General features: G+C 40.0%; 1 protein-coding gene across 1 annotated transcript in view; it reads right to left on the bottom strand.

Moving 5' to 3' along the window:
• The window catches only part of LOC124511671 (zinc finger protein 420-like), a 47,097-nt gene extending 37,062 nt beyond the window's left edge, over positions 1–10,035 (bottom strand). Inside the window, exon 1 of the mRNA XM_047079060.1 lies at positions 9,903–10,035. Within this exon, the coding sequence (XP_046935016.1) occupies positions 9,903–10,035 (133 nt within the window). The remainder of the gene's footprint in view (positions 1–9,902) is intronic.
• Positions 10,036–14,043: the final 4,008 nt, after the last annotated feature.

The raw sequence follows: 14,043 nt of genomic DNA, 5'->3' as shown, positions 1-14,043 counted from the left end.
CACTTGTGGATATGTAACCAGAAGAATTCAAAGCAGGGTCTGTAAAAGACATGTGCACAAGTAGATTCCTAGCAGCATTATTCAGAAAAGCCAATAATAAGCGAAAGCAATAGAAATGTTCACAGGTGCACGAATGGGTAAAGAAAATGTACATATACACACACTGGAAGAATATTCAGCTTTGAAAGAACCTATCTCATCACATTATACAACCTGGCTAAAATGTGATGACATTATGCTCAGTGTAATCAAGGAGTCACAGAGACAGATACACTGATTTCACTTATGTGACTAATGTAATGTAGTGAGCCTCACAAAGAAAGAAAGGAAGAAAGAGGGAGAAAGAAAATGTAGTTGGGGATTAGAATAGATACAAATGTGGAAGTGGTTATTTAAGAGGCATTGAGTTTCAGTTTTCCAAGATGAGAAAATTCCAGAGGTTGGTTTTGTAACAACTTAAGTATACTTAACACTACAGTTTAAAATGGTCGGAATAGTAAATTTTATGGTATATGTTTCAACCACAATTAAGAGTAAAATATAAAACTTAAAGTTGATACACAGTTATGAGTTTTAAAATATTACCTTCAATTCAATACGTTATTTCTCATACAATGGGAATATACTTTCATACAGAAATACATTATGACCTGAATTCTACTATAACAATTCACCAAGACAGAATAAGACAACCACTGATCACTCTTCAAGAAAGAAAACAAGGTAAATCATAAGCAAAAAAAGTATGGGTAATATTAATACCAACAAATATACAAGTAATTTATTGGCAATTGACATAAGGCTGATTCCTGTTTAAATTAAACCTTAAACTATACAGAGTTGTACTGAGTTGTTCAGTGAGTACTGAAATGTACTGAGTTGAAAATTGTTATCCACAAACATAAAACGTAGATAAAAAACAAAAACAAATTAATTAATGTTGTGGAATCTATCAGACAAAATGATGAATGGTTACAGAATAGTCTAATTTTATCCATCAAAATCCCGAATAAATCATCGATATTTATTAAAAAAGCATCTGCTAAGAAAAAAAAAAAAGAAAACCTCCACCTCCAACTATTATTGATACAATAACAAACAGTGGAAACTAAAATGTAAGTAGTAGCCAATACCGAGAACCCAGAAAAGGACCCACAAACATATTGCCAACTAATCTTTGACAAAACAGGAAAGAATATCCAATGGAATAAAGACAGTCTCTTCAGCAAATGGTGCTGGGAAAACTCGACAGCGACATGCAGAAAAATGAACACGGACCACTTTCTTACACCCTACCCAAAAATAAACTCAAAATGGATGAAAGACCTAAATGTAAGACAGGAAGCCATCAAAATCCTCTGGAGAAAGAAGGCTAAAACCTCTTTGACCTTGGCCGCAGCAACTTCTTATTCAACACATCTCGAGAGGCAAGGGAAACAAAAGCATAAATGAACTATTGGGAGGGTCAGAGAGAAAGGGAGACACAGAATCCGAAACAGGCTCCAGGCTCTGAGCTGTCAGCACAGAGCCTGACGCGGGGCAGGAACCCACGGACTGTGAGATCATGACCTGAGACTAAGTCCAAGGCCCAACCGACTGAACCACCTAGGGGCCCCTGATTTTGCTTATTTTGATGCAAATACTATGTGCCTTCTGAATGTGGATTTCTGTTTCCTTCCCCAGAGTAGCAATGTTTTCTATTATTTCTTGAAATAACTTTTCTTCCCCTTTTGTTCCTAGAGTTCCTAAAATTAAAATGTCATTCTTTTTGATGAAGTCAGAGTTCCCTAAGTCTCTTGTTATGTTGGAAAACTTTTCTCTTTTGTTCAGGTTCACCATTTTCCATTATTTTGTCTTGTAGGTCACTAATTCATCACTCTGCTTCCTCCAGACTGCTGTTCATGGAAGGAAGCTGATTTCTAATCTTGTTTATTGCATTTTTCGTCTCTGTTGGGCTGTTTTTTCACTGTTTTACCCCTGCGGAAAGGGTCTCCATATGTTTCCTATTCTTTTCCTAATCCAGTGAGTAGTTCTTAGGATTATTGTCTTCCATTCTCTATCTGGCATGTTACTGACAACTGTTTTTGCATAAATCTCTGGCCGAGGCCATATGTTGTTTTTTCGTTATGGAAGCATTCTTCTATCGTGGCATTTTTTCTAAGTCTCTGCTTTCTTCTGTATATTCAGAAAGCCAGTTCTGTCTCCTCACTGCAGGCCAGTGCTCTGCAGATGCTCTCCTTGCCTGCTGTAGACAGTGTTTCATGCCTGGACTCAATGTGGTGAGTGTTCCCTGGGTGTGCTGAAGTCTGTTTGCAAAATCATACCTCACACCGACTCCACTAGAACTATGGCCCTGCAGGACTGTCTAGTCCAGAGACATGGTGTGGCCAGGGGCTTGTGCAGGTCTCTGGAGAGGGGCTGACCTTGCTGGGCTTGAGGGAAGCTTGATTAAGAAGGATACTCCCACCACAACATGGGGGTGGTGGTGGGGGAGTGGGGCTCTGTGTAACCAACTTAGACAACCAGGGACCATGCTGAGATGCTCTGCTCAGGGGCCCTGTGTTTATGCTTGGAGGGTGGGGAAGGAAATGGTGCCACCCAACTCCTTTCTTTTCAGACAGGCATATCTGTGAATGTTGCCTCTAGGTAAGTCTCCTAAAATAGTGAATAATCTCACCCTGTGTGCCCCCCAGTGATCTTCAGATCTCTGTTTCCAACCTGTCTGCCCCACCCACCAGTTGTATGCCTGCCTTCTCTCCAGGAGCAGTGCAATACCCTTCTGTCTACAGCTGGCCTTTGAAACTCTAGGCATTAAGCTATGCTGGTTGAAAAAACTCACAAAATTCAACTCCTCTTGTTTTCCAAGCCACTGGCTTTGGGGAAACATTCTCCTTGGGCATTCCTGTGTGGTCCTCTTTCTCTGCCCTTCTCCACATCCACACCTTGTTGCCTACTTAGTGATTAACTTTGTATTCTTCCCTACAATGAATATTTTGATATAATGTCTGAATAGAGTGACTGACATAGTGCTTTCTACTCTGAATTCTGTGACAGTTACTGATATATGATGTTAAATTAAATACTTTTCCAGGTATTTATGGCTTTCAAGTTACTTTTATGCTTCTCTGGTGTTTGTTAAAGTGTACTTTTAATACAAAGGCCTTTTCTCATTCAATATGTTTGCACGGTTTAAATCTAGTGTGCATGCTGGGATATTAAGGATCACGTTCCAATGAAAGGCACTAAATTTTCTCTACATATTTTGGTTTCTATCCTCTAAGACAGCTATGATGTTGAGCAAGTTATGAATTCCAGCTACAGGCTGGACACATTTATGACCTTTATAATGTTGGACTCAGTGTAAACTATCTGATGCTGAGTAAGGGTTCAGCAGTCCTAGAAGTTGTACCACACCTTGACATTTTTAAGTTTTTTCTCCAGTATGGATTCTGTGTTGTAGAGTGAATCTTGACCTTTGATTAACAGGATCACCAAATTCTTTATATTTGCAAAATCCTCTCTCACTATACTTTCCATGATCAGTAGTCGGGGTTTAGCACTGCTTACAGTCCTTGCCACACTCTTTTGTATTCAATTGTTATTCTCCAGTATAAATTCTCCAGTGTGAAGTAAGGGGTGAGCAGTGCACAAAGATTTTCTCACATTCCTTAAATTTGTAAGGTTTGTTCAAGTATGAACTCTGTGGTCAATGTGGTAAATGTCAAACAGTGATCAAACACTTTAGAAATTGCATTGGTAAGCTTTTTGTCAAAGATGAATTCTGTGATGTTGAATAAGGTGTAAAAGTTGGTTAAAGACCTAGCCACATTCTCTTTTTTTCTTTTTTCATTTTTTTTTTATAAAATGGGTTTTTTTAAAAATTTTTTTTAACATTTATTTATTTTTGAGACAGAGAGAGAGCACGAACAGGGGAAGGTCAGAGAAAGAGGAAGACACAGAATCCGAAACAGGCTCCAGGCTCCGAGCTGTCAGCACAGAGCCCGACGCGGGGCTTGAACCCATGGACCGCGAGATCATGACCTGAGCCAAAGTTGGATGCTCAACCGACTGAGCCACCCAGGTGCCCCTGGCCACATTCTCTACATTGGTAAAGATTATCTCCAGTATGAATATGGTGGTGATTAATAAGAGTTGAGTGATGGAAAAAGAGACACATTTGTGGGTGACAAAATGTTCCCCGTGATTAGGGAAATGTTTCTTTTCTTTTTTCTTTTTTAACGTTTTTATTTTTGAGAGAGACAGAGACAGAGTACAAGCAAGGGAGGGCACAGAGAGAGGGTGACACAGAATCTGAAGCAGGCTCCAGGCTTTGAGCTATCAGACACAGAGCCCACAATGTGGGTCTTTAACCAATAAACTGTGAGATCATCACCTGAGCCAAAGTCAGGCACTCAACTGACTGAACTGTCCAGGCACCCCAGATATTTGTATTTTCAAAGGTAATTTACACACAGTTTTGCAAAGTAAATGTACTTTTTACATTCCTCTCAGCAACATAGGCAAATTCTAATTCCTTAACATTTTCATGAATATCTGGTGTTATCTTTTTTTACTTTAGTCATTCCAGAAAATTTTGACAGGTTCTCATTGTAAAATATGAAATGGTATTACTACAGTTATCCTGGTGACTCAAAATGAAACTACTTAAATGTGTAAAGTTGAACAAAAATCAAAATGTCTGCAGTCAAACATCAGTAGGCTTGATATTGAAATAAGCAAAATAAGCAAAAGCAGGTCCACAATGAAACATGTTTGAATTAAATTTGCAAACTATGGTGATAAACAAAAAATCTTAAATGCAGCAAAAGAAAAGCAGTCCTCACTTGCAAAGGAAGGCCCATAAACCTGTTGAGATTTCTCAACAGAAACTTGGGAAGCAAGAAGGGCATGGCATGATATATTCCATGTACTGAAGGGGGAAAATCTGCAGCCAAGAACTCTATCCAGCAAGGCTATTCTTCAGCATAGGAGAGATAAAGAGGTTCCCAGAGAAGCAAAAACTAAAGGAAACTCACCACTTAAACAGCCCCATGAGAAACATTCAATGGGAATCTTTGAGTGTGAAGAACATACCAAAAGTGACAAAGACTTGAGAGGATCAGAAAAAATCTTCAGAAACAGACAAAACAAGTAATATAATGGCAGTACATGCCAATGTATCAATAACTCCTTTGAATGAAAAGGTACTCTGAACTCCTGTCAAAACACATAGGCTGTCTGGATGGATTAAAAACCCAGACCCGTCTACATGTTGCCTACAAGAGACTCAATTTAGACCTGAAGATATCAGCAGACTGAAAGTGAGTGGGTGGAAAGATATGTTTCATGCAAATGGAGGTCAAAAGAAAGAGTACCGACACTTTTACGTTGGACGAACTAGACATTTTTGTTCCTGTATTGTGCTTATCATCCTTTGCTATCAGAGTAATTCTGGCCACATAGAATGATTTTCAATGCTTTCCCTCTATTCCACTGTTTGCAAGATTGTGATGAACACTGTCATTTGTCATTTTTTAAAAAGGTTTCTTAGCATTGGGGCATCTGGGTGGCTCATTCGCTCGGTTGAACGACCGACTTCAGCTCAGGTCATGATCTCACAGCATGTGAGTTTGAGCCCCGTCCCAGAGCTCAGAGCCTGGAGTCTGCTTTGGATTCTGGGTCTCCCTCTCTCTCTACCCCTAACCCACTCGCATTCTTTCTCTGTCTCTCTCAAAAATAAACGTTAACAAAATAAAATCAAATTTAAAAAATTAAAAAATAAAAGGTTTCTTGGCATTGACCAATGAAGGCATGTGGTCTTAGGCTTTCATGTGTGGGAGGTTTTTTATTCCAAATTCAACTTTCATTCTTGTGGTCTAAGAAGATTTCCTATTTCTTGGGTTCAAGATTCTTATCTCAATTAGGTAACTTATGCATTTTTAGGAATTACCTTTTCCCCTATGTTATGGCATTTGTTAGCTTATAATTGTTCATAATAATCTGTTATCACACTATATACTACTTGGGGTATTGTTTTCTCACTTTCTCTTCCAACCATTTTCTCTTCCAAAAACCAACTCATTTGGATTTTGAGTCTTCTCTCCTGTTTTTATTCATGTAGTTAAATCAGGGTCTATTATGCTTATTAAAAAAAAAAACAGAGCACCATTTTCAATTTTATTTTATTATTTGGTCTGTATTTTATTTATTTCTGATTATTCCTTGTAATTTACTACCTCTACTAAGTTTCACCTGTATTCCTTTCCAGCTCACCTGTATTTCCCCCCAGTTCCTTGTGGCTTAACGTCAAGAACATAAAGTTAGGGCACCCAGGTGGCTCAGTCAGTTTACTGTCCAACTGTTGATTTCAGCTCAGGTTATGATCTCATCTTTCATGAGTTCGAGCCCTGACTCAGTCTCTGTGCTGTCAGTACAGAGCCTTCCTGGGATTCTCTGTCTCCCTCTCTCCCTCTGCCCCTCCACTGCTCTTTCTCTCCACCTCTCGCTCTCTCAAAAAGAAACACTGAAACAAAAGAAAAAATGGTGGAACAAATTGATTCAAGCATTGGTAGTATAAAAATTCAAAAATAGAGTGTCTACTAGATCAGATTAGCAGAAGTAAGCAATACAAGTGATGACCAAAACAAACCAGTAACAACAAAAATTAAAAACTAAGGATTCTTGGGGTGCCTAGGTGGCTCAGTCGGTTAAGTGTCTGACTTTGACTCAGGTCATGATCTCATGGCTAGGGAGTTTGAGTCCTGCGTTGGGCTCTGTGCTGACAGCTTGGAGCCTAGAGCCTGCTCTGTTTCTGTGTCTTCCTCTCTTTCTCTGCTCCTCCCCCACTCACACTCTGTTTCTTTCTCTCCCTCAAAAATAAATAAAAACATTAAAAAAATTAAAAATAAAAGTCATGACATCCTTTAAAAATTAAAAAAAGAGAAGTAGAGAATATGAATTAATGTGGTAGAAATGAAGAAATCTTCATAGATATAAAATACTAGCTAAGTCTTCCCTAAAATGGCATGGGATTGTACATTCACGTTTTTTTAAGAATTACCAGAGGCCTGAAAGTGTGTTAGTGTGGAGAATTAAAAAACTAACAACTTAAAATGCAGGGTCATAAGTAGGTCATGAGGTCATAAGCCTCATGGTAACCACATATCAAACTCGTGTTCTAGATATGTGAAAGAGGAAAGGATCGAAGTATACCGCTATAGAAAGACCTAAATGTGAGATAGAAAACTCAAAATCCTACAGGAGAAAATAGGCAGCAACTTCTCTGACTTAGGCTACAGCCACTTCTAGTCAAGATTTCTCCAGAGGCAAGGGAGAAAAACAAAACAAATAAAAACAAAAATGATTTATTGGGACCTCATCAAGATAAAAAGCTTCTGCACAGTAAAGGAAACAATCAACAAAACCAAAAGGCAACCGAGGGAATAGGAGAAGATATTTGCAAATGACATATGGGATAAGGGTTAGTATCCAAAATCTGTGAAGAATTTACCAAACTGAACACCAAACAAATTACCCACTGAAGAAATGGGCAGAAGACATGAATAGACATTTTGCCAAGGAAGACATCCAGATGGGTAACAGACACATGAAAAAAGGCTCAACATCCCTCATCATCAGGGAAATACAAATCAAATTCACAATGAGATGCCACCTCACACTTGTCAGAATGGCTAAAATTAACAACAGCATACGGAGAAAGGAGGACACTTTTCCAGTGTTGGTGGGAATGCAAATTGGTGCAGCCATTCTGGAAAACACTGTGGAGGTTACTCAAAAACTGAAAAATGGAATTACCTGCAGCCCAGCAATAGCACTACTAGGAATGTATCCAAAAGATACAGGAGTGCTGATTCATAGGGGCACATGTACCCCAATGTTTCTAGCAGTGCTATTAACAATAGCCAACTTATGGAAAAAGCCCATATGTCCATCAACTGATGAATCAAGAAGCCATGGTGTACACACACACACACACACACACACACACACACACACACTGCAATACTACTCAGTGATCAAAAAGAATGAAATCTTGCTATATGCAACAATATGGATGGAGCTAGAGAGGATTATGCTAAGTGAAAGAAGTCAGTCAGAGTAAGAGAGATCTTATGATTTCCCTCATTTGGAATTTGAGAAACCCAACAGATCAAAATAGGGGAAGGGAAGGTAAAAGGAGATAAAAACAGAAGGGAGGCAAACTACAAGAGACTTTTTAACACATAAAACAGTGAGGGTTTCTGGAAGGGAGGTAGGTGGGGGGATGGGTTAAATGAGTGATGGGCATCAGGGAGGGCACTTTATTGGGATGAGCACTGGGTGTTATATGTAAGAGATGAATCACTGGATTCTATTCCTGAAATCAATACCACACTGTATGTTAACTAACTTGAATTAAAAAAAAATAATCAAATAAATATAAAGGGATTAAATTCTCCAATCAAAACATATATATTGGCTGAATGGAAAGAAATACAAGATACAACTCTACAGTACCTTCAAGAGACTCGCTTCAGCTTTGGGAACACAGTCAGACTCAAAGTGCAGGTAAGGAAAAAGACATTCCATGCAAATGGAAATAAAAGAAAACACAGGAGCTATGTTTATTTTAGACAAATAGACTTTAAGCTAAGGGCAGTATTAAGATGCAGCAAAAATGCTTATAAACTAATGGGTCACTTTCTGCAGTGTTTTTAGCTATGTGGTGTTGGGAAGAATGACAGTAAGGCTTTCCCAAAATTTGTGTTTGGAAGGATATGAATAGGGTGTTTCTGTAACTCATGTAGTACTTACCACTTTTCAACCCAACACCTTTTTCCCCCCATAAATGTTGATGGTGTTTCACCACATACCTCAATTATAGCTTGAGTAAAGTTGATGAACATCTGGTCTTAAGAGTTCCCTAAATGGTTAGTTGATATTCAAAAACCTATTACTGTGATTTGAGGATTGGGGAAAAAAAGAACACTAAATGACAATTTGAGAAGGACCTATTATTTCCACACTTTTATGTGTGTGGGAAAATATTGTTGCAAAGAAAGCTTGGTCCTTTACTGTAACCAGTAGCCAATAATTTATCAAAACCAACTTGTACAGGCTAATAAACATTCTACCATAATGTGTTTTCTAACCTCTTGCTACTGTACATTGTATATTTTATCACTCATATGTTGTTAAATTACCTTGTTATCTGGCATTTTATTTATTTATTTATTTTTTTAAATTTTTTTTTTCAACGTTTATTAATTTCTGGGACAGAGAGAGACAGAGCATGAACGGGGGAGGGGCAGAGAGAGAGGGAGACACAGAATCGGAAACAGGCTCCAGGCTCTGAGCCATCAGCCCAGAGCCCGACGCGGGGCTCGAACTCACGGACCGCGAGATCGTGACCTGGCTGAAGTCGGACGCTTAACCGACTTTATCTGGCATTTTAATCTCCAAATAAGTTAGTTGTCCTTTCAGGCAGGTTATCATTAAACTCCTCTGTGCACCTTGTGGTATAAGTTTTTGAGCAGCTTTTCATTGGGCAGACATTCCAGAAAACGAGCAAATACCAAAGGTTTTATCCAATCAAGCTGTCCTTCCTTTGCTTCCACATCGTCTCTGTAAAAACCTTACCACTATCTTCTACTAATGGAACGTGCCTAGCCATTTGAATAGATCAATTAACCGGTCAGATTAAGTCTTGAAAATATGAACATATATCAGTTCATCTTTTAACACCACACAGAACCACCTTTCATTTTAAGCACCTTTCTCCCTGGCCTGGACAACTTGCCCACTCGCAACGTGAGCATAAGACTCAATAGGACATCTTTCCCTGCCCCTTTCGGCCCACTTTTGCACATGCACATTAGACACCAATGTGACTCTGCTCTCACTTGCGCAGACTCCACTCTCGGCAATGGCTCCCCACAGGACTTGCGCAGATAGAGTTTCCCACCAAGTGCTGCACATGCGCATAGAGGATTTCCGGAAAACACCGCCCCGCTCAGGAGCTAAACCTGCAGTCATGTGTTCCTCCCTTTACCAACCCGGAGTTACAGAGCACTAGCCTTGAACCTTAGCTCAACTGTCCACACACCGGAGTTCACAGTGGAGGCCAGCTGGGGCTAGAGTCTACAGACAGAACAGTCATCCCTCGGACCAGTGTTACCACACCCAGAGTTTTTGATCCTTTTCCCGTGTCTGCCTTCAGTATCATCAAAACTTCACACAAGCACGCAAAGAGAATCCCCATGAACCCGTCAAGCTGGGCACCTCCCACAATGAAGGGAGCCCGAGCAGATGGGGAGCAGGGACTGGCCATCCAGGAGCATCCTGTGTAATATAAACGCTTAGGTGTCCATCAGTGGTACCACTGCAGGGGACCTTCTGACATCCTCAGATTCCTGTTTCATACTTTGGGGCTAACATTCTAGGCAAAGAGCTCAGCTGTCCCAGGATTTGCATCTGGAATAGTCCTTGTCTACATGGTGCTTGGGGAGCCTGATAGACAATTGTCCCTTCAGGTTCTCTCGAAAAGGACCTGTTCCACCACAAAATTGACCTCTCTGGCCCCGGTGCCAGTCCCTGATCCTCCCTTCTCAGGACAGCTCAGAGAACAGAGTTCCTAGCAGCTCCACCTCCTGGATAGCCCATTGATATCCACACTTTCCTGAGACTCAGACTCATATAAGGGAGAGAGCAAAGGACCTAGAATTTGGGGGGTCCGTTTCACCTTTCTGGTACCAACAGTGCTTCCAAGAGGACACATAGCATCCCACCTTCCATTCCTGGAATCTCCATTGATTTTCAACACATTAAAATAGATAAAATATGCAAATGCAAATGATAGATGCATCAGATTTCCCTCAGAGGTTCTACTCCACCCTTTCTGTCTCCTATCTGCTCTCTATATTTGTGCCTCCACCTCCAACATGGCCTTCGAGAGTACTGATGTTGAAAGACAATACAAACAATCTCTACTCCCAAGAAGGCTCACCCTGGATCCAACCTTCCTAGAAAAATGAACATAGGGTACACAATCCCCAGGGTTTTACAAAGATGAGTTCACACAATATACGTAAGTTTCCCAGCCCAACGTCTTGAACACGGTGCATCCTCATACACTTGCAGCATACATAAGATACTCAAGAAACATCCCTTTCATGGATGAGTACACATGTACACCAAAGAGCTGTGCTCAACCACCACTGCCTTAGCTTTTCCTTTTCCAACTTGCAGGGATGTGCACACAATGCCATCTTGTTGAGAGTAGTAGTCTTCACTGGGAACAACAGGGTTTGTGTTGAGATAGGATGGCTGGATAGATGGGACTCAGGTGTGCTCTTCTGCACTCTCTAGCTTTGGGCAACTGGAGATGAAGTCTGGGGACAGCAACCTCAATGTTTGTTATAAGAATAAATTAATGATCTTCATCTAGACCTAGGCAGACATGATATCTGAGTGTGGGGCCCAGAATCTGTTTTTAATGGGAACCTCAAGGGATTTGTGTATACATGAAATTTTCACAAGCAATGTTCAAAATGTCATTCTTAGCTTTGACATATTGTGAACCCCTGTGTAGTTATTTGAACTACCTTCTCTGGGGTCCCATCCTCAAAGATTCTGGCACTTAGTTCTTGATGGTGTCCAACATCAAATTAGGTCTTAATGAAGTGGCCCAATTATTCCACTAATAGGCAAATGTAAATGCTGAGGCTCCCAGTATATTTAAGAGTACAAAGTGCCAGGCAATGTCGAAGGCTCTATGAGAAAGGCTGCACTGTGTAAGTTTTCATAGGGGATGGTCAGTTTGCCTTACATTCCTGATGTTGTGCCACACTTTGTGTGTGTCTCCAGGAGATAAGAGCACCCATAACTGGGACAGAAGTAAATTACGTTGGGGCCTCCACTTAGATTCTCCCTATGTGTACAGATATTCACATGTCCCCAAAATCAAGTCAGATCCCATAGAGCCTCAGGGGACATGGGGATGCTTTTGGATTTCCTGGTGAATGCCATGGTAGACACTGGCACAGAGGGTAAGCCTCAAGGAATGCAGCAGCATGGGAAGGGCATGACAGGAATGTCCTTCCATGACCACTAGAAAAAATACACCTAGGCTTTCAGAATCATTCCCTTCAAGCAGAGCTTCCCAGACCACATTTTAAGATTGAGTTTTCTCCTTTGACCTTTGACCCTCACTTGTGTCATCTGCTTCATTCATTCCCACTTACTTGGGTGTGTGGTTACTCTCTCCTGTCCTTTTTTGCACAAGGTCTCTTCCCTTTTCCAAAGATCATACCCGGATCAACTCTAGAGACAGCAAGATCTATAGATAGGAAAAAAGATACGTGACCCTTGCTGGAGAACCTACAATTTCAAATCCAGCACTGTGTTCTATAGAGAAGAGAGCACATTTCAGAAGCTAATAGAAAACTAATTCTCCCAATGCTGTTTCCTGATGGCTTCTTTAGAACACTTAGGAAGGTTTTTCAATATTCAGTTCCCTAACTCCACTTCCAAGTAGTACTGAATCAAGAATAATAAATATTGGGGCACCTGGGTATCTCAGTTGGTTAAGCGTCTGATTTCAGCTCAGGTCATGATCTCACTGTTCCTGAGTTCAAACCCCACATTGGGCTCTGCACTGACTGCGTGGAGCCTGCATGGCCTTCTCTCCCTCCCAGTCTCTCTCTCTCCACACCCACCCCCACATACACACACTCTCTCTCTCTCTAAAAATAAATAAATAAACTTAAAAAAATAAGATTTAACCAAAGAATAAGGAATGTATATCAGATTTTAAGATGGTGACAACAATATCCTATGCCATTTAGTTTCTAGAATTATCACTAATTCACAGTGAGGGTAACAGAGAACTTCAGAAAAGGGGAAAGTTTAAGATACAACATCATGAATATTTCATTCCTTACACCAACAAATGCCTAATTATTTTCTTGAAATTATTTCATTTGTCATTTGTGCGAAGTTGCATTACAGAATTTTAAGACCTATGAACATATAGTAGTTATAAGATATTTGTTATTTTTTTCAGCAAAAGCTAATAATGAAGAAAACATCTGCTATGCAAATAAAAATTGAATGCAAAATAAACTATGCAAATAACTATGCAAATAAACTTACTATGCAAAATAAAATTGAAACTTAATAGATTGAGGACCAATATAAAACCTTTATTTGCAAAGACCAGGATCTCTAGTAAACAGAGAGATTTCATTTTCTGGGGGAATCTGTCAGAGAGACCCCGATCCATGTGAACAATGTTAACATCAGCTGTAATGAGACAAATTGATATCAGGGTCTTCATGCGTGTACACGGACTCATCGTTGATGTGATAGAGTTTGCAAAGGAAGAAAAAAACAACAGCAACAAAATCATACTAGGATACGAATCATGAAAATGTGGAAAATTTTTGCAAATTTCAAGTCACAGATTCCTCCCACGTCCTCTAGTCTTTAATGCTTTGTAAGTAGTAAATCTTTGAAACAATCTAGACAGCAAAGCTCTTTTTCAGAACATTGACTTATTTGGGCCCCAAAGCTAGTTGATTTGCTTTTCATGTTTTTTTTTTTTTTTAAGTTTATTTATTTTGAGCAAGAGTGAATGGGGGCAGGGGAGAAAGGGAGAGAAATGCCAGACAGGCTCTTCTGACAGTGAGCAGCCTGACACAGGGCTCACTCAAACCATGAGATATTGACCTGAGCTGACATCAAGATTGCATTGCTTAACCGACAGAGCCCCCTGAGCCCCCTGGTTTTTCATGTTCTTAATCAGTTTACATAGACTCGTGTCACACCCAGACAGGACATAAATATATAGTCTCATCTACTGGAGTCCTCAAACTTGATGTATCTCCCATGAGAAACTTGGGTAGCAACACATCCCCATACTGATCTGTCATCAAAGGTTTATTTTAAATAATCTGCAGGTCATGAATTCATGGCAGGAATTCCTCATGCTGTATAGAAAGCCTGGTTGTAGAGAATGGAGAGAAGGCTCTGGGATGTAACAAG

This window comes from Lynx rufus, unplaced genomic scaffold (genome assembly GCF_022079265.1).
Source record: "Lynx rufus isolate CCGP_SWC_20201006 ecotype Redwood Valley unplaced genomic scaffold, mLynRuf1.p SCAF_16, whole genome shotgun sequence".
Classification (NCBI taxonomy): Eukaryota; Metazoa; Chordata; class Mammalia; order Carnivora; family Felidae; genus Lynx; species Lynx rufus.
Note: the sequence above shows the minus strand (reverse complement) of the source record. Positions and strands in the feature narration are given on the sequence as shown.